The sequence below is a fragment of the Callospermophilus lateralis genome, chromosome 13 (genome assembly GCF_048772815.1).
Source record: "Callospermophilus lateralis isolate mCalLat2 chromosome 13, mCalLat2.hap1, whole genome shotgun sequence".
NCBI lineage: Eukaryota > Metazoa > Chordata > Mammalia > Rodentia > Sciuridae > Callospermophilus > Callospermophilus lateralis.
The window spans coordinates 97,939,672-97,960,383 of record NC_135317.1 but is presented as its reverse complement, the minus strand read 5'-3'; the positions used below and the strand labels follow the sequence as shown (position 1 = coordinate 97,960,383).

The 20,712-nt window shown below is 33.9% G+C and overlaps 1 protein-coding gene and 1 pseudogene across 2 annotated transcripts in view; one reads left to right on the top strand and one right to left on the bottom strand.

Moving 5' to 3' along the window:
- Window positions 1-20,712, top strand: part of Cep350 (centrosomal protein 350) — a 163,598-nt gene that overhangs the window by 62,569 nt on the left and 80,317 nt on the right. For both annotated transcript variants that reach the window (XM_076872833.2, XM_076872831.2), the window contains exons 14-20: window positions 1,313-1,485; window positions 8,046-8,232; window positions 9,409-9,629; window positions 10,238-10,401; window positions 17,654-17,764; window positions 18,275-18,415; window positions 19,771-19,907. In XM_076872833.2, the coding sequence (XP_076728948.2) occupies window positions 1,313-1,485; window positions 8,046-8,232; window positions 9,409-9,629; window positions 10,238-10,401; window positions 17,654-17,764; window positions 18,275-18,415; window positions 19,771-19,907 (1,134 nt within the window). The remainder of the gene's footprint in view (window positions 1-1,312; window positions 1,486-8,045; window positions 8,233-9,408; window positions 9,630-10,237; window positions 10,402-17,653; window positions 17,765-18,274; window positions 18,416-19,770; window positions 19,908-20,712) is intronic.
- Window positions 839-1,028, bottom strand: LOC143379506 (small nuclear ribonucleoprotein G pseudogene; annotated as a pseudogene).

The following is a 20,712-nucleotide window of genomic DNA, read 5'->3' as shown; positions in this document are numbered from 1 at the left end:
AAGGTCTATCAATGAGTAAGAATAAATAAATAAAAAGATTATTTAAAAAAATATTTATTTACTTTTTTTAGGTGTAGATGGACACAACACAGTGCCTTTATTTTTACGTGGTGCTGAGGATCGAACCCGGGTCCCGCCCGTGCTAGGCAAGCGCTCTACCACTGAGCTACAATCCCAGCCCCAAAAGATTAATTTTTTAAATAAAAACTTTTAAAGGACTGTGACATTTAATGTTACCAATTGACATGATTTGATGTATTTTATTTCCAGGTTAAAATAGAACTCATTAAATTATTCTCTTATCAGATTATCGGAGGGCAAGTAGTTATGACTTATAAAATTGTACATTTTGACTTCAGTAAACTCATCTCAGATTTTTCTCAAATTGAACCATAGGGAGCAATCTGGCTTAGGATAATAATGAAAAGAAAAAAAAGTGAAGTGGAAGCCATTTTTTATTGTAGTTCAATTCTAGTGATTAAGTAGAGTTTTGAATATCTTCAGATTTTCTTTTTCATTTTTTTTTTTTTTTTGGAAAGACTGAGAGAGAGTGAGAAAGAGGGAGAGAGAGAGAGAATTTTAATATTTATTTTTTAGTATTTGGCGGACACAACATCTTTGTCTGTATGTGGTGCTGAGGATCAAACCCGGGTCGCACGCATGCCAGGCAAGCGCGCTACCACTTGAGCCACATCCCCAGCCCTTTTTTCATTTTTTTTGATGATTATAAAAAGTTTTCTTAACAAACAGTACATAACCTTATTTTTACATCATAATAAAACACGTCTTTTGGAGAGTGGACATGGATTTCTCTGCTTGACAGCCATTTTTTTAATACTTATTTCCAGGCTTCTAACAGGATGATCCTATTTCCTTGTATTACAAAAAATTCTAGTATTGTTGTGTAGCTCACTAGTTTCCATTTCTGCACATTCATCAATCACAAGATTGATAAAGGGATCAAATTCCCACAATATTCCTTGGACATGTCTGCCACCATTTAATTTCAAAATAACTTTCTTGTTCATACATTTTTTTAACTTAAGAGGGTGAGCGTGGGCCAGGGTTGTGGCTCAGTGGTAGAGCGCTCTCCTAGCGTGAGGCCTGGGTTCGATCCCCAGCACCACATAAAAGTAAACAAATAAAATAAAGGTATTGTGTCCATCTACAACTAAAAAAATATTAAAAACAAAAGAAAAAGAGGGTGAGCTTTCCTCATAGGTGTCTATTCCATAGTCTTAGAGCTGCTTTGAAGAAGAATTTGTGGCCTCCCTCAGACCTCATATTTTTTCTGTTACTTTTTCTTTGACAGTATTGGTGGCAGCAATATAGGCACTCAGGAGGACCATCATAGCCGAAAGTCTGCCTATGATCTTTCCTCTGTGGAAGTTACTTCCCAGCATTCATCTGGAGCCCAGTCTGTTGCATCATCTCGTTCATCTACTTCTTCTAAAGGAAAGAAAGGAAAAAAGGAAAAGATGGAATGTAAGTGGAATTCTACATGGTGATTGTATATGAATTTTTGGTAGTGATCTACATTATGATTTGATTTCATAAGAAGTTGGAGGAATTTATGATAAGGTAGTAGCTTAATACTTAAAGTAATGCCTTTTGATCTATAACAGTATATATCTTTTTCTCTTTTTAATTTTTTTTTTTGTGTGTGTGGATGGACACAATACCTTTATTTTATTTGTTTTTGTGTGGTGCTAAGGATCGAACCCAACACTTCATTCATGCTAGGCAAGCACACTACCACTGAGCTATACCCCAGCCCCTTTATCTTAATAATAAAGGAATACACGATCACTCATTCAAGAAGTACAAATTCCCCCTGATCATTCAGTTCAGAGATTATTACCATTAAACATTTAAAGGTATTTTTCTATTTGCCTATTTTTCTAATATATACATAAAACCACACCCATACATCTTTATTTAAAAAATGAATGCAGATACTACTGCTTTGCAACTGCTTTTAATAGTATCATCATGTTTTTTAATAGTATATCACATTCATATCTGAGTATCATTAAATATAATCTTCACATTTCTTTCACATTCCCTTATCTATAAAATTTTAATAGATGTTTCATGGCCTCCTGAAGCTCTCATGAAAGTATCAGAGATAATGTGTATGTTCCAGTACTGAGCACAGTAGCTAGCCCCCTGGCTAGATTTTTAGATTTTAGATTTTTTTAGCTATACATAATGTTAGGATTCATTTTATCATTAATTATAAAAGCATGGAATATAATTTCTCCATTCCCTCCTCTCATTACCCCACCCACTGCCTTCCCTTCCCTTTTTCAGTAAACATTTTGAAGTGATGGAGATACCCTTCAGTGCCCTCAGTTCTACTGTTGACTAATTTGTTCTGTAGGACTACAGATGATGAGATGCTGGATTATGCAAAAGCCTTAAACTCACAGATGGCCTCAAGTGAGGGAATCGTTTTGCTTCTAGAACATTTTGTAATTGCAAAGATAAACCCTGTTTGTTGAGTTAAAACTGAGGAGGGTAGTAATACAAGGAAGAAACCAGTCAATATGGAAAACTATATTTGAAAATAAAAAATCATCAATAATCTCTGCACCTAAAGATAAATAATGTTAACATTTTATTTTATTGTAGCAAAACATACATAAAATTTATCATTTTAACTGTTTCAGGTGCTCAGTTCAGAGACATATAATACACATTCAATCCTGCAACTACCACTATCTTTAGAATTTTTCATCTTCTCATATTGTTCGTTAAACAATCTCTCTCTCTTCCTCCTTCCACAACCCTTGGCAAGCACTGTTTTATTTTCTGTCTCTGTGACAGTATATGTGTGGTACTTAATATAAGTGGAATTATACAATATTTGTTCTTTTGTATATAGCTTTTTCACTTAACATAATGTGTTCAGGGTTTATCCTTGTTGTAGCATATATCAGAATTTTCTTCCTTTTTAAGGTTGATTAATATTCTGTCATATGTATAAACCCCATTTTGTTTATCCATTTATCTGTTCTTGGATGTTTGGGTTTTTCCCTTTTTATTATTGTGAATGATGTTGCTTTGAACATTGTGAATGATGTTGCTTTGAACAGATATCTGTTTGAGTCCTTGCTTTCAGTTTTTTTTTTTTTTTTTTTTGTGTGTGTGTGTGTGTGTGCAAGATGTGGAATTGCTGGATCAGATAGAAATTCTTTTTAATTTTTTAGAAACTACCCATGCAGTTTTTCATAGCACCTTTAACCGTGTCACATTTCATCACTGATAAGAATTATAAAATTTTAATAGATGTTAAAATTTCTGCACATTCATGCCAATACTTGTTATTTTCTGCTTTTTGATTATAAACATCTTCATGGGCGTGAAATGTTAACATTTTAAATAAGAATCTTTTCAGAAAATTTGTAGGCATTCATAAATAGGAAATTTTACATGCATGGGATCTCATTTTTATTTTGTTCTTAGATGTCTTTCTCTGTCAATAAATAGGGATTACCATTTGTTAATACTACCTAGTGTTCTGTTATTTGAATGTTATAATTTACTTAATATTGCTGGATATTTAGATTGTTTTGTTTTTTTTTCCATTGTAAAACTGCTGGTTTTGATATCCTTATGAATATACTTTTATGCATTAGTCTAGTTCTTTTCTATAGGGCAGAATCCCAAAAGTTAGGTAACGGAGCAAAGAACATATCCGTGTTTAAAATTTGGCTATTTTTTGCCAAATAGCTTTTCAAAAATTTAGAGCCAATTTATACTTCCAACTTGAGAATTGAGCTGCTATACCACATTGAGAGTGGTAGAAGAATTTGTTTCTTAGTCATTGATATAATTCTCTTAGGTATTCTAACTGTTGTGAGAGTCTTAGTAAGACCTTGAGACATTATTTCACTAGCATTTACTGAAGTCTGTATTTTCTCATGAAATACAAAGGTCTTTCATACATATTCCAAGAGTAAAAGAGCTTCATGGTTCCATAAATTTGGGAATGCCTTTAAAGTAGTATTTCTTTTCTTTTTTTTAAATTTAGGTTTTAAATTTGTTTTAATTAGTTATACTTGACAGTATAATACACTTATGCACTTTGATATACATAGATGGGATATAATTTCTCATTTCTGAGTGTACATGTTGCAGAATCACATTGGTCATGCAGTCACATGTATACATACATATAATAATGTCTGTTTTGTTCTACTACCGTACTTATCTCCACTCCTCACCTCACCTCCCTTCACTTTCCTCTACCCAATCTAAGGTAACTCTTTTCTTCTCTAATGCCTCCCCACCCCTTATTGGGAATTAGCATTCACATATTAGAGAAAACATTCGACCTTTGTTTTTTTGGCATTAGCGTATTTTGCTTAGCATGATATTCGTCAACTCCATTTACTGGCAAATGCCATATGTTCATTCTTCTTTAAAGCTGAGTAATATTCCATTGAATATATGTATCACATTTTCTTTGTCCATTCATCTGTTGAAAGACACCTAGTTTGGTTCCATTGTTCAGCTATTGTGAATTGAGCTGCTATAAACATTGATGTGACTGTATTACTGTAGTATGCTGATTTAATGTTCTTTTCATATAAACCAAGGAGTGGGATATCAGGGTGGTTCCATTCCAAGTTTTCTGAGGAATCTCCATACTGCTTTCCATAGTGGTTGTACCAATTTGCAGTCCCACCAGCAATGTATGAATATACCTTTCCCCCCATATCCTTGCAAATATATATTGTTGCCTGTATTCTTGATGATTGCCATTCCAACTGGCATGAGATGAAATCTTTGTGTAGTTTTGATTTCTCTTATTGCTAGAGACGTTGAACACTTTTTCATATATTTGTTGATCGATTGTATTTCTTCTTTGAAGTATCTTTTCTGTTTGAGTCCTTCCTTAGCCCATTTATTGGGTTATTTGGTTTTTTTTTTGGTGTTAAGTTTTTTGAGTTCTTATATCCTAGAGATTAATGCTTTATTGGAGTAGCATGTGATAAAGATTTTCTCCCAATCTGTAGGCTCTTTTCTCACATTATTGATTATTTCCTTTGCTGAGGAAAAGCTTTTTTAATTTAAATCCATCCCATTTATTTATTCTTGATTTTATTTCTTGTGCTTCAGGGATCTTGTTAAGGAAGTTAGATCCTAGGCCGACATGGTAAAGATTGGGCCTACTTTTTCTTCTGTTAGTGGCAGGGTCTCTGTCCAGAGCCTTTGATCCACATTGAGTTGATTTTTGCGCAGGATGAGAGATAGAGGTTTAATTTCATTTTGCTAAATATGGATTTCCAGTTTTGCCAGCACTATTTGATGAATAGGCTATCTTTCTTCACTGAATGTTTTTGGCACCTTTTTCTCGTATGAGATAACTATGTTTATGTGAGTTGTCTCTGTGTCCTCTATTCTGTACTATTGGTCCACAAATCTATTTTGGCGCCAATACCATGTCATTTTTGTTACTGTAGCTCTGTAATATAGTTTAAAGTCTGTATTTCTTGATTTTAGAATAAGGATGGGGCTATACTGTGAAGCATTTTCCAAATTTATTTGACAAGGGTCCTTTCTTCCTTCATTATTGCATAGCTTTAGAATTCAGCTGGAAAGGTTTGGGAAATGCTGACCTTGCTAAATTGTTTTATTTTGAAGTTGTTATGCATTGCTGTTAGTGTCTCACCTAAGATCACTAATGCATTATTAGTAAAATCCAGATTCTGACTTTTGATTCCCAAATCCTGTCTACTGTCTACCACAGTATGCCATGAAACTTTAAAATATGATATGTTGAGTATAAATGAGTATAAGTGAGAGGAATCAATGTAGATTTTTTCAAAATTATAATCTAAATATAACAGATAAAATACAGCGATTTGTGGCTTTTAGATAACCCCAGTCCCTTTTCACAATACCATAAAACCTGAATATATTTCCTTTTCTACTGCAACATCTTAAATGTAGCTTCTCCTTCGTCCTTGAAGTTCTAAAATCTCTGTAATTTTTATTATGAATACTCCTTTTGGTGGTGAAAAAGAGTATCTTCATGCTTGTGTGAAAAATCCTTACCCAGTGTGGTTGGTAGGTTTGGGTGGTAATACTAAGAAGAAACTTATTTTAATGAACTTTGAGTTATGTAAATGTACTTTCTTTCTTGTGCTGGGGATTGAACCCAGTGTTGCTTTACCACCAAGCTACATCTTCCTTTTTAATATTTTATCTAGACTGGGTCTTGTGAAGTTGCTCAGGGCCTTGCTAAGTTGCTGAGGCTGGTTTTCAACTCATAATCCTCCTGCCTCAGCCTCCCAAGCTGCTGGGACTACAGGTGTGCATCACTGTGCCTGGCATGTAAATGTTACACTTTCATTTGGCTGTCTTTTAATGTAAGCGTAAACATTTTCTTTTCATGTATTTTCATCAGTAGGAATTGAGGTCTTTCTTGTTTAAAACATCGTATTATATACAATTTCTGGTTGTTTAAAATCAGTAACAGTTTTTACATTCTGTATTTATTTTCAAAAGTTATATTAAATGAGTAATGTTTTTATTAAAACAATACATCTTTACTATAGAAAAATTAAACATAACCAGTATTAATAGTTTGCTTCTAGCCTAGAGATTATAGACTTTAGAGTCCTTTCTAATTGATTAATGATCCCTCGAATAATTCAACTTTAAATGTACTATTCTGTGTCATTAAGAGCACTCATATTGCACTATAGTGCAACCATCACCACCATCCATCTCTAAAAAGTTTTTATTTTTCCACACTGAAAATCTGTATCTGTTATATGGTAACTCTCATTCTCCTTTTTCCCCAACCCCTGGTAACAACTTTTCTATTTCCTGTTCTTGAGTTTGCCAATTCTCACTGTCTCATACAAGTGGAATTGTATGGTATTTGTCCTTCTGTGACTGGCTGGTTTCACTTAGCATAATGTCTTCAGATTTCACCTGTGTGGTAGCCTGTGTCAGAATGTCCTTCCTTTTTAAAGCTGAATAATGTTCCATTATATGGTTGTATCTTATCTTCATTCACTCACCTAATGAAGGACAATTGTGTTGTTTTTATCTTTTAGTTATTGAAATAATGCTGCTGTGAACATTGGTGTATAGCCTACCCCTACCCCCGCACTTCTGTACTTTCTTTTGATTTTTTAATTATATACATTAAAAAAATTTAGCTGCTGCTAAAATATATATATTTATATAAAATATATATATACAATTCTATATTTTGCTTTTAAAAAAAAGTAATCAGAAAAATTTCCCAGGCTGCTATTTAAACATTACCATTTAAGTGAACAGTGCAGAAACTCATATGAGGAAGCCTGGGTGTACGTCTTTTGCATCCTTAAGCAATTATTTTTAAGACTTGTAGATCTCTAGTTACCTCATTAGTAAATTGGGGATATAATACCTACTTTATGAGATGTTTAACAGCAATAGAGTAATATATATGAAGTGCATTTTAAATAGCTCAAATTGCTATTATTTATGTAATTTAGATTTATTAGTGTATGTTGGAAATACATGTTAAAATAAAGTTATAAAGTTAAGCATTGACTATCATGCATGATTTTTGTTATTTCAATAGTCTCTACAAGATATATCCCAATAAGTAAGATTATTTTTAGTAGGAGAACATTAACATTTTTATGTACATTGTTCTTGCCGTGAAGTTTTTCAAAAGAATTGTATAATTCATTTGGCACTAGCTACTAATTTTCTCCCCAGCTCTGAATTTTATCCTTAAAAAACTTCTTTGAGATTATTTGTTTAATATACTTATCTTTTATTATTAGATAAGCAAAGAACAACGTATTAATAGCAGGTAGAATATATTAATGGAAGACTTTTTGCTTTCATTAAATAGAAGCAAAAGGATGGTTATTCTATTTTAGATAAAGGAAAACATTTTAAATATAAGACAATTTTTAAGTATTCCTGTCTGTAATTTTTAATTACTTTATTGAAATCTATCTATCAGTTATATCTCTTTGGTAACTCATATTGGGTATCAACTTTATAAGAAATTTACTTTACAGGGTTGGATTCATTCACTGGAAATGTTCAAAACACACTTATTGATGAGGAAAAAGTACATTCTAGTTCAGAACGTGGTTCCCATCAAGGAAAGAAATCTGGGACCAATAGCAAACTCTCTGCTAAAGATTATGAGCAAACTCTTGATGTTGATAGCACTTTGGAAGAACTTTCTGGGCATTCTGTGAGGTAAAGTAATGTATGCTTTATACTGTAATCCAATTATAATAAAGTTAAAATATCATTGATATTCAAAATTTTCATTTGATTAATTTCACCCTGGTAGTTAACTGTGTATATCTGAGCTCCTATAAAATTCTGTAGTTCTGAAAAAACTTTGTTCATAGCTCTAGATTAGATTTTAGGGTATGGTCATCTCTCACCTAAACTGTTAAAAACCTCTTATTCAGGAATTCTGTGCCTCAAGCACAGCTCATCTTTCTGTTCTGAAAGCCATTGCCACAGTGTTTGTGGTGAAGTCTTTTGACCTAAGCATCTTCCTTTCTTGGGTGCTTTGAAAGGTTAGTTATCCCATAAACCAACCCAAGAATCTAATTTTACTTAAGTATTTCCTTTGGATTTCCATAAAGTATCTCATTTCTTTCTCTACAGATTTTGTTTCCAAACTGTATTCTTCTACTCTTTCAGCACAACCAATTCTTTAGCATCCTTTTGGTCTCACTGTTGGAATTAGTTCTTCCTATAAACGTTTTTTCTCCTATTCAGTTTATTAGATCACTCAAGCAGATTTTTTTGTGTGTGTGTGTGCTGGGAATCGAACCCAGGACCTTGTGCATGCAAGGCAAGCACTCTACCAACTGAGCTATAGCTTTAGCCCTTCAAGCAGATTCTTGAAAACTTATTTTTATAGTGATTATGGAGTTTGCCTACTCTTGTTTTTATTTCCTACTTTTTAATGTTATATATGCTTAGCCTATTGATTACAAATAACCTTCAGTTTTTGTTTCAGACACATTTTCAGACAATTTTTTAATATGACTTTACATACTTTTACATACAATCGTATTTTTATTGTTATATAATGTTGATTCTAGAAAATATTACTTTCACTACAATGAATCATAACATACATCACAGAGGAATTAAGTGCCAATTTAATCAAGAGGCCCCTTTTCCATTTTATTCTGGGCATGGATTGTACTCAGGGATTGTACTTTCACTATCATGAATCTAGCAGTTAGGGGAGTGTTCATAGTCATTGATTCAGTGTAATGACTGTTGAATAAATAAATAAATCATAGCTTGTTAATGCTTATGTTGGTAAAGAAAGTAATGTATGTTGTTATTATGTTTAGCTCAAAGTAGTTTTTTTTTCCTTATGTCTTTATGAAATAAAATTACTAGTGTTTCATCTGACAAGGGAAAAACTCCAAAAACTCCAACTTCTCCGCTATCTCCAAGTTCCCAGAAATTGTTACAGTTCGACCTTCCTGGGACTTCCTTAGAAAAATCTAAGTCCTCAGTGATAATTCCCGCAAGTACAACAGGATTTAAACCCAGTGCATCTTTTACTGATGTGAACCTGGCTGCTAGCAGAACAGCCACAGAGATGACTTCAACACCAGGTAAGTGGATCCATGCAGTTATAATTTTTAAAATAAGATATTACATATTTTCTTGAAGATTTCTTTTTTTGGGTGAACCATCGGAAAATGTTTTTTCAAATGAATGTGATTTCTCTTTGAGGTATTAAAAAGCTATGTGGGAAATCAAAAGATTGAAAAGCATGAAAGATTGATTAGTGCAGTAGTGACAGTTTTTTCCTGTGTTGCCAGCATAACCTAAAGAATGTATCCCATTTGTGCATTCTGAAGGGTTTATAAGTGTATGTATGTCTTCATACACATGTGCAAACACATGCACATAAAAGAAGAAGCTTAAAATACATTGTATAAGTTAGTCACCATCTGTCCTATAAAGGAAAGCTATTTGTTTCTGGTTCTTATAATTGGACATAAATTTTAGAAATCTTTCTTACAGAAAATTTTTAAATATTTATTCTTTAGTTTTCGGTGGACACAACATCTTTATTTGTATGTGGTGCTGAGGATCGAACCCAGCGCCATGCACATGCCAGGCAAGCGCGCTACCACTTGAGCCACATCCCCAGCCCAATTTTAGAAATCTTGATGTGTAATTTCATGTGAACTTTTCCAATTTTTATACCCTCTAGGTTCGAAACGCTTTTCTCCTGCTGGCCTCCAGCATCGTATGACGGCAGAACTCAATTATCTGAGTGCCATTGAGGAGTCAGTGCGCCAACTGTCAGATGTAGAAAGAGTAAGAGGCATTTCACTTGCTCAGCAGGAAAGTGTGTCTCTGGCTCAGATCATAAAGGTAATTGTGGTCTTTGTCTTTCTGGAGTTTTTTTTTTTTTTTTTAACTTTGCTACTTAAAATAATCTCAATGATGAGTTAAAAAATTAACTTTTGAACTGCCAAATAGTAAGTCAGCTGGACAGCACCCATAAATAACCATGGGAAAAACTATCACATAGGGTACTTAAGAGAATATTGAAAATATGGTGTTTAGGCAGCAGAATAATAGCACAATTGTTCTGTGTGTGTGTATGTGTGTCTGTCTGTCTCCTGTTTTATGTTTTGTTTTAATGACTGTATGAAAGTCCTTCTTAATATCTTCTCTTTTCATTGATAATCAGAATTTAAAAAAAAAAAAATAATGCTTTTTTTGGTACCAAACCATAAAAGTTTGTGAGATCCATATTTTTTTTTATAAAGCCAGCATAATGTGGACTTTTCCTTAGCAAACAAAAATTCAGAAGTCTAAGCAGTGTTCCTCAGTGAGAATACTAACAGTATCTTCTTTTTAAAATGAGATGTTGTTTACCTATAATAAAATTTTCAGATTTTAAGCATGAAGCTTTGATGAATTTTGACTGGAGTATATGGTAGTATGTTATGGCCACCTAATCAAGACATAGAACATTTCCATTACCCCAGAAAGTTGATCCATAACCCATTTTCACTTCATCTCCTAAGATGATTACCATCCTAGCACCATCATTTATTTTGCCTTTTCTTGAACTTACATAAAGTTCAAGAATACTTTGAACTCTGTTGTGTTTATTTTATTCATCATCAATTTATCCATTTCATTATATCAGTTGTTTTTGGGCCTGGTAAGAGTCCATTGAAACCAAATGCTGAATGTTTTCTCTGATATAAGGAGGCTGATTCATAGTGGGGTAGGGAGAGAAGGAGCATGGGAGGAATAGACGAACTCTAGATGGGGCAGAGGGATAGGAGGGGAAGGGAGGAGGCAGGGGGTTAGAAATGATGGTGGAATGTGATGCTCATATTATCAAAGTACATGTATGAAGCCACGAATTGATGTGAATATACTTTGTATATAACCAGAGATATGAAAAACTGTGCTGTATATGTGTATTATGAATTATAATGCATTCTGTTGTCATATATAAATTTTTAAAAATTAATAAAAAATAAAGATCACCTTAAGGGAAAAGGAAAAAAAAAAGAGTCCATTGATGGAAATCTCACAATTAGTTCATTTTCCTGTTGGTATATGTTTGGATTATATCCAGTTTGGGGCTTATATAAATATTTCCAAAATGTTCATAACATTTTACTTTCCTATAGCAATATCTGAAAGTTCCAATTATTCCCTATTCTTAATATCATTTAATATTATTAGTTCTTTTAAATTACAATTCTTGTGAAAGTGAAATAGCATCTCATTGAGGTTGTGATTTGTATTTTCCTTATGACTGATGAAGTTGATCATCTTTTTATGTATTTATTGACCGTTCTTACACCTTTTGTGAACATCTGTTCAAATCTTTCGTATTTGGATTGTCTTTAAGTTAGAGTTATAGGAATTCTTTATGTATTCTGGAAACAAGTTCTTTTCAGATGTAATTAAAATATCATATCCCAGATCATGGCTTACTTTAAAAAAAAATATTTATTTTTTAGTTGTAGTTGGACACTACTTATTCATTTTTATGTGGTGCTAAGGATAGAACCCTGGGCCTCGCACGTGCTAGGTGAGCGCTCTACCTGAGCCCCAGCCCCAGCCCCTATGGCTTCCTTTTTTTAATATATATTTTTAAAAATTTTTTATTTGTTTTAATTAGTTATACACGACAGTACAATGATCTTGACATATCATACATTTGAATTAGATGGGATATAATTTCTCATTTTTCTGAGTGTACAGGTTGCAGAATCACATTGGTCATGCAGTCACGTATATACACACAGTAATAATAATGTCTATTTCATTCTACTATCTTTCCTTTCCCCCCATCCCCTCCCCTCCCCTCCCATCACTTCTCTCTACCCAATCTAAGGTGACTCTATTCTTTTTTTTTTTTTTCCTCACATCTTTATACATGTATTCTATATAATGATGAGGGTCTCCTTCCATCTTCCATGCAATTCCCCTTCTCCCTTCCTTTCCCTCCCACCTCTCTTCCCTATCTAGAGGTAATCATCTTCCCATGCTCTTCCTTCCTATCCCATTTTGAGTCACCCCCCAGTTTGAGTCACATTCAGCATTTGTGTTTTCGGGATTGGCTAATTTAGCATAATCTGCTCTAATGCCACCCATTTCCCTGCAAATACCATGATCTTGTTATTTTTTTAGTGCCAAGTAATATTCCATTGTGTATAAATGCCACATTTTTTTATCCATTCATCTATTGAAGGGCATCTAGGTTGGCTCCACAGTCTAGCTATTGTGAACTGTGCTGCTGTAAACATTGATGTGGCTGTGTCCCTGTAGTATGCTGTTTTTAGTCCTTTGGGTATAGACCATGAAGAGGGATAGCTGGGTCAAATGGTGTTTCATTTCCAGCTTTCCAAGGAATCTCCATACTGCTTTGCAAGTTGGCTGCACCAATTTGCAGTCCCACCAGCAATGTATGAGTGTATCTCCGCTCCCCCCGCATCTTACAGTGGTTTTAATTTGCATTTCTCTGATTGCTAGAGATAGTGAGCATTTTTTTGTGTATTTGTTGATTGATTGTATATCCTCTTCTGAGAAGTGTCTGTTCAGGTCCTTGGCCCATTTGTTGATTGGTTTATTTGTTTTTTTGGTGTTTAGCTTTTTGTGTTCTTTGTATACTCTAGAGATTAGAGCTCTATCTGATGTGTGAGGGGTAAAAATTTGTTCCAAGGATGGTAGGCTCCCTATTCACCTCACATATTATTTCTCTTGCTGAGAAAAAACTTTTTAGTTTGAATTCGTACCATTTGTTGATTCTTGGTTTTAATTCTTGTGCTATAGGTATCTTATTAAGGAAATTGGGGCCTAACCCCACGTGATGAAAATTAGGGCCAACTTTTTCTTCTATTAGACGCAGAATCTCTGGTTTGATTCCTAGATTGTTGATCCATTTTGAGTTAACTTTTGTGCATGGTGAGAGATAGGGATTCAATTTCAATTTGTTGCATATGGATTTCCAGTTTTCCCAGCACCATTTGTTGAAGGTGCTATCCTTTCTCCATTGCATGCTTTTAGCACCTTTGTCTACTATAAGGTAGTTGTAATTTTGTGGGTTAGTCTCTGTATCCTCTGTTCTGTACCATTGATCTACCAGCCTGTTTTGGTGCCAGAACCATGCTGTTTTTGTTACTATTGCTCTGTAGTATAGTTTAAGATCTGGCATAGCAATACTACCTGTTTCACTCTTCTTGCTTAGAATTGCTTTAGCTATTCTGGGTCTCTAATTTTTCCAGATGAATTTCATAATTGCTTTTTCTATTTCTGTGAGAAATGCCATTGGGATTTTGATCAGAATCACATTGAATCTGTAAAGTACTTTTGGTAATATGGCCATTTTAACAATATTAATCCTGCCTATCCATGAGCAAGGTATATCTTTCTTCTAAGGTCTTCTTCTATTTCTCTCTTTAGGGTTCTATAGTTTTCATTGTATAGATCTTTCACCTCTTTTGTTAAGTTGATTCCCAAGTTGTGTTTTTTTTTCTTGAGGATATTGTGAATAGGGTAGTTTTCCTCATTTCCATTTCAGAGGATTTGTCACTGATATACAGGAATGCCCTTGATTTATGGGTGTTGATTTATATCCTGCCACTTTGCTGAATTCATTTACTAGTTCTAGAAGTTTCTTGGTAGAGCCTTTTCGGTCTTCTAGGTATAGAATCATCATCAGCACACAGTGCTAGTTTAAGTTCTTCTTTTCCTATAGTTATTCTTTTAATTTCTTTCGTCTAATTGCTCCAGCCAGTGCTTCAAGAACTATGTTGAATAGAAGTGATGAGAGAGGGCATCCCTGTCTTGTTCCAGATTTTAGAGGGAATGCCTTCAGGTTTTCTCCGTTTACAATGTTGTTGGCCTGAGACTTAGCGTAGATAGCTTTTACAATGTTGAGGTAAGTTCCTGTTGTCCCTAGTTTTTCTAGTGTTTTGAACATAAAGGGGTGCTGTATTTTGTCGAATGCTTTTTCTGCATCTATCAAGGTGATCATATGGTTCTTTAAGTCTATTGATGTGGTGAATTACATTTATTGATTTCTGTATGTTGAACCACCCTTGCATCCCGGGGATGAATCCCACTTGATCATGGTACACGATCATTTTGAAATATTTTTGTATCTGATTTGCCAGAATTTTATTGAAGATTTTTGCATCTATATTCATTAAAGATGTTGGTCTGAAGTTTTCTGTCTTTGAAGTGTCTTTGTCTGGTTTTGGAATCAGGGTGATATTGGCCTCATCAAATGAATTTGGAAGTACTTCCTCTTTTTCTATTTCCTGAAATAGATTGAAGAATATTGGTATTAGTTCTTCTTTAAAGGTCTTGTAAAACTCTGCTGTATATCCATCCAGTCCTGGTTGGTAATCTTTTGATGGCTTCTTCTATTTCCTCACTTGATATTGGTCTGTTTGAGTTATGTATATCTTCTTGACTCAATCTGGGCAGATCTCATATGACTCATATGACTTAAGGAATTTATTGATGCCTTCACTATCTTCTATTTCATTGGAATATGCGGTTTCAAAATAATTTCTAATTATCTTCTGTATTTCTGTAGTGTATTTTTTAGGTGTAGATGGACACAACACAATGCCTTTGTTATTATTATTATTTTTTATGTGTTGCTGAGGATCGAACATGGGTCCCAAACATGCTAGGCGAGCGCTCCACCACTGAGCCACAATCCCAGCCCCCACAGCTTATTTTTTAAACATGTCTTCTAAGGACAGAAGTTTTTAGTTTTGATAAATTCTTGTTTTTAACTTTTCATCTTTTTATGGTAGTGCTTTTTTTCTAAGTAATCTTTGCCTGCTCTAAGAGATTAAAATACTCTAATATAAAGATAAATACTTTTTTAAAAAGTTGTTGTTTTTTTTTTTTTTTTTTTTTAGTTTTGTCTCTTATAAGTGTGTGAACCTCAAGTTAATATTGAGGTTTAAATGAGCAAAGGGAGTCCAAGTTCATTTTTCCTTTTTATGAATAGTCAGTTATTCCAGCACCATTTTCTTAAAAAAACAAAACAGAACTTCAATTACATTAGTGAACAAATCAATGATTAAGTAGCCACTTATATGTACATCTGTTTCTGGACTTTGCTCTTTTCTATTGATCTATTTCTGTTCTTACTATCTTATTACTGTGACTTTATGGTGTTGAAATCAGAATGTAATTTCTCCAACTTTGTCTTCTTTTTCAAGATGGTGTTTTCCATGCTAGGTAGTTTGCATTTCCACCTAAGTTTCTACCAAAATAAAAAGGCCTGGTACGATTTTGACTAGAAAGGTTATAACAGTCTGTGGAGAATATACATCTTAATTTATGAATCTGATGTCTTTTTCTGTTTATTTAAGTTTCTTTAAATTTTTTTTTTAGTTGCAGATGGGTACAATACCTTTATTTTATTCATTTATTTTTATGTGGTGCTAAGAATTGAACCCAGTGCCTCATACATGCTAGACAAGCACTCTACCACTGAGCCACAACCACATCCCTTATTTAAGTCTTAATATTTTTCTTAGCAGTATAATTTTTAATTAGAAGTCTTAACATTTTAAATTTTATTTCTAGATATTTTGTTTTTGGTGCTATTGTGAATTTTTTTCAGTTTTATTTTCTGGTTATTCTTCCCCAAATACCTGAAGGTAGTCTTTTTGTTTTGTAGTAGTGGAGGTTGAACCCAGGATGCTCTACCATTGAGTTATAGCCTCAGCTCTTTTTATTTTGAGACATGGTCTCCCTAAGTTGCCCAGGCTGGCCTTGAATTTGTGATATTCCTGCCTTGGCATTGAAAGTCTGTGGGATCATAGGCATGCCTGGCTGTGGAAACAGTTCTTTGTGAGACTGCTCCATACTTTGCTCAGTATTTCTGCACCCATCCTCTAATAATCATAGTGCTGTCCTGTTACGGTGACAGTGGAAACTTCGAAGACACTTCCAAATGTTCCCTGATAGAGGGTGGGATGGCTGTTGTCAACTTTGTGAAAGAAATGGCCTTTTGCAGTAAAGGGCCATGGTGACCTTAAAGTCTAAGTGAACACTGAGATTTTCTACCATTTTCAGGGTACATTATAATTCTGGATTTCCAGATTTGCTCAGGGCATTTTATGACTATATATAGCCTAACTACTTTTAGAGAATCTGTTATTTAAAGCACTATTCCAGAAAAGATGAAAATATATGAATTTATAGCTAACGTCATATGGCAAAAAAGGATCTTGGTAAAAGGGTATCTTTGTGCGGGGCAGCTTTTTTAATGAGGCTGTTCCTTCAAAATTAAAATGAAGCAGGCAACATTGTGAGATATGAGATATTGTCTTTATTTTCACTCAAAGGACCTATTTTTTTTTTCCCGAGTTAGATGCTATAATTTTTGCTTTCTAACCAGCTTGTTGGCATCAGTTCTTAATTTCATGCCTTGGAATTTTTGTATATTTCTATATTAATTAAGATATCGTGGGGCTGGGGATGTGGCTCAAGTGGTAGCGCGCTCGCCTGGCATGCGTGCGGCCCGGGTTCGATTCTCAGCACCACGTACAAACAAAGATGTTGTGTCCGCCAAAAAACTAAAATAAATAAATAAATAAATATCAAAAAAATTCTCTCTCTCTCTCCTCTCTCACTCTCTTAAAAAAAAAAAAAAAAAGATATCTTGGGTGGTCTAACAAATGACTAATGACTGTCCTTACTATCTTTCCTTTAGGTTCTAATCTAAAATAAATAAATAAATATATATATTTAGTTTAGATAGACACAATACCTTTATTTTATTTATTTTTATGTGGTGCTGAGGATTGAATCCAGTGCCTCACATGTGCCAGTCAAGCACTCTACCACTAAGCTAAAACACAGACCTAGGCTCTAATTGGGTGTTCTAAATCATTTGTGTTAGAAAGATAGCTTTCTGAGCTGGGCGTGGTGGTTTGTATCCAGAATCTTAGCTCTTCTTGAGGTTGAGACTGGGAATGTGAGTTCAAGACCAGCTTGGGCAACGTAGTGAGACCCTGTTTCAAAATAAAAAGAAGAAAGCATTGTGTTTATGGTAGTCACTGTGTTGAAATAGTTTAGTACCTTAGGATTAATATTTGACCATTTCTTGATTTTGAAGGCACAGCAGCAACGCCATGAAAGAGATTTGGCCCTTTTGAAACTGAAGGCTGAACAGGAAGCTCTGGAATGTCAGAGACAATTAGAAGAAACTCGAAACAAAGCAGCTCAGGTAATTTATTTTACAGTAGGTACTGGTTTTCTAAACCTAAATTTGTATCTTAGAAATTACTGTAGTTTTTTAAATTACATAGGAATAAAAAAGAAAGGATGTAAACAAGAATGTTTAAATTCTTTGTGTGGGATTTGTAGCAACCCTCTGAAATAAATAGGCAAGATTTAATCCCAATTTAGAAAAGTGGCAAATGAGGTATGTCATAATTATTTGTCCAGACACATAAACTCTGAATGATAAAGTAAATACTTAAATTGTGAAATCCAGCATATAATCAAGTGTTTTTTCACAAGGCACTTGGTTTATGAAACAGATATAGATTAAAACTTAATTTGGGGCAAAGGTTGTAGTTCAGTGGTAAAGTGCCTGCCTAGCACATGTGAAGCCCTTAGCATAAAATACAGGTATTGTGTCCATTTACAATTGAAAAGATTAAAAATAAAAACTTAATTTGGGTGGAAGGGATACTGAAACCTACCTTCTTTTCTTACCACCTTTTATTTGTAGGTCCATGCAGAATCATTACAGCAGGTAGTTAAATCACAAAGGGAAGTAACCGAAGTCCTTCAGGAAGCAACTTGTAAAATAGCAGCTCAGCAAACAGAGACTGCTCGCCTAACCACAGATGCAGCTCGCCAGATCTGTGAGGTAAGACCCTCTGGAGAGTGATTTTCCTTTTTAGTTTTTAGTCAGTCGAATAACTTTGATCTTATCAGTAATAAGCTCCTAACATCTAACAACGGCATAATTTGAATCAGTGACTCTTATTGGGGTCCCTTTTGATAAAAGAATTTTAAAATTCTTATTAGAATATGTTGTGCATATGAATGTTAGGGAATCAGAAAAAAGATGGAGATGAATTCTAAATTTCTGCCCTCTGATTAGCTTTCTAAAAAGATAATAACTTTATTGATGTATAACTTAAAAAGAATGCAGTACATACTTTTAAAGTACATAATAGGGCTGGGGATGTGGCTCAAGTGGTAAGCGCGCTCGCCTGGCATGCATGTGGCCTGGGTTAGATCCTCAGCACCACATACAAACAAAGATGTTGTGTCCGCTGAAAACTAAAAAAAAAAAATTAAATATTAAAAAAATAAATAAATAAAAATAAAGTACATAATATATAATTCCCTATAAATACCACCATAATAAATAGTAGAATATTTCTATCAGTTCCAACATGCCTCTTTGCAGTTAGTACTCAATCTTGGCCTCAGGGAACCACTGTCTGCTTCATATGGTGATGTTTCATTTTTTCATTTTTTTATCCAGAAGAATATTAGTTCATGTGTTTTTTTTTTTAATTGTACCAAGGGTAAATCCAGAAATAATTTCATTGCTTTCTCTATAAAATAAACTATCTCCTGACATTTTATTTTAGCAATTATAATTTATTTAAGGAAAAATTAGGACTATTAGTAAAATGACTCAGTTATTAAAAATTCATGAACCTACTATATTTTTGGGTACCATAGGGTTGTACAAATAAATATAAAATTGAGTCTCCTTTCTCAAGGAAATTTTAACATAGTAGAAAACATAACAAAAGATTTCAAAAATACTTTTAAATTATCAGTAGGAGAAATAGCTCAAAACCGTAATAGAATAAATGCCAAATGAATAATATATGCAGCAATTGGAATAGTAGTGAAGAATAGGGCAAAAATACTTCACATTGTTAGTAGGGAAAGCCCTATAAAGGAAGTAATTGAATTGATTCTTAAAAAGATTTATTACTGCTTATTATATGCCTTGAAGGTGTTCTCTCTAATTTGTAGATTAATATAGCTTAGAAATTATGTAGTTAATCTCTTTGTTTTTATAAGATGAGCCTGTTGGGATTTAAAGAGGCTAAATGACATGTCCATGATATTTCACGTATTAGTAGCAGAATTTACTTGTTTTCTATCAAGTTATCCTTTCCAAGACACTGCTCCCTCTCAGTTCTTCTGTGACATCTTTTACATCTGTGTTTGCTTTTGTTGTGTGTTCATATTTAGATGGCAGAATTGACTCGAACTCATATCTCAGACGCCATCACTGCTTCAGGAGCTCCTCTGCCAACGCTGTATGATCACCAGCAGCAACACCTTCCAGACTTCATGAAACAATTTAGGACCAGAGCTGAAACAGATAGGTTAGTATTCATTCATTCATCAGACACTCATCTCCAGTGAGTATCTCTGTGTCCAAGGCACTAGGAATTTAGTTATGGGCATAAAATCTAGTAGGGAATATAAATACTCAGTTGAATGAATAAATACTTAAAATACTGGACATGAGTGTCATGAAAGAAAGGAACTCCACATCTCAGGAGACAGGGGTATAAGGAGGTTAGAAAAGCGGGGGAGGGGGGATAGTAGAGGATAGGAAAGGCAGCAGAATACAACACTAGTATGGCAATATGTAAATCAGTGGATGTGTAACCGATGTGATTCTGCAATCTGTATACGGGGTAAAAATGGGAGTTCATATCCCACTTGAATCAAAGTGTGAAATATGATATATCAAGAACTATGTAATGTTTTGAACAACCAACAATAAAAATTAAAAAAAAAAAAAAAAGGAAGTTAGAAAAGGCATTCATGAGAAACTCAAGCTTGTGGTAACATCTAGAGGATGGGAAGTTAGTGATAAGACGAAGGTAAAGAATAGGCAGTTATAAAGCTCTGAGGGAAGAAAGAACATGACATGTTTAAGGAAATGAACAGAAGACCAGTGTGACTAGAGGAAGCGAACAAAGAGGAGACAATACATTTTGATAGGATCTTACAGATTTCAAGACTTTTGTGTTTGTTCTAGAAACAATGAAAAATCAAAGTTTTTTTTTAGATGAGCTGGATGACATCATATATTTATGTGTGTTATTTTTTAAAAATCATACTTTAATTTTCTCTAATTTATAGATTTTTAGCCTCTATTTGCATTCATTGATATTAGGA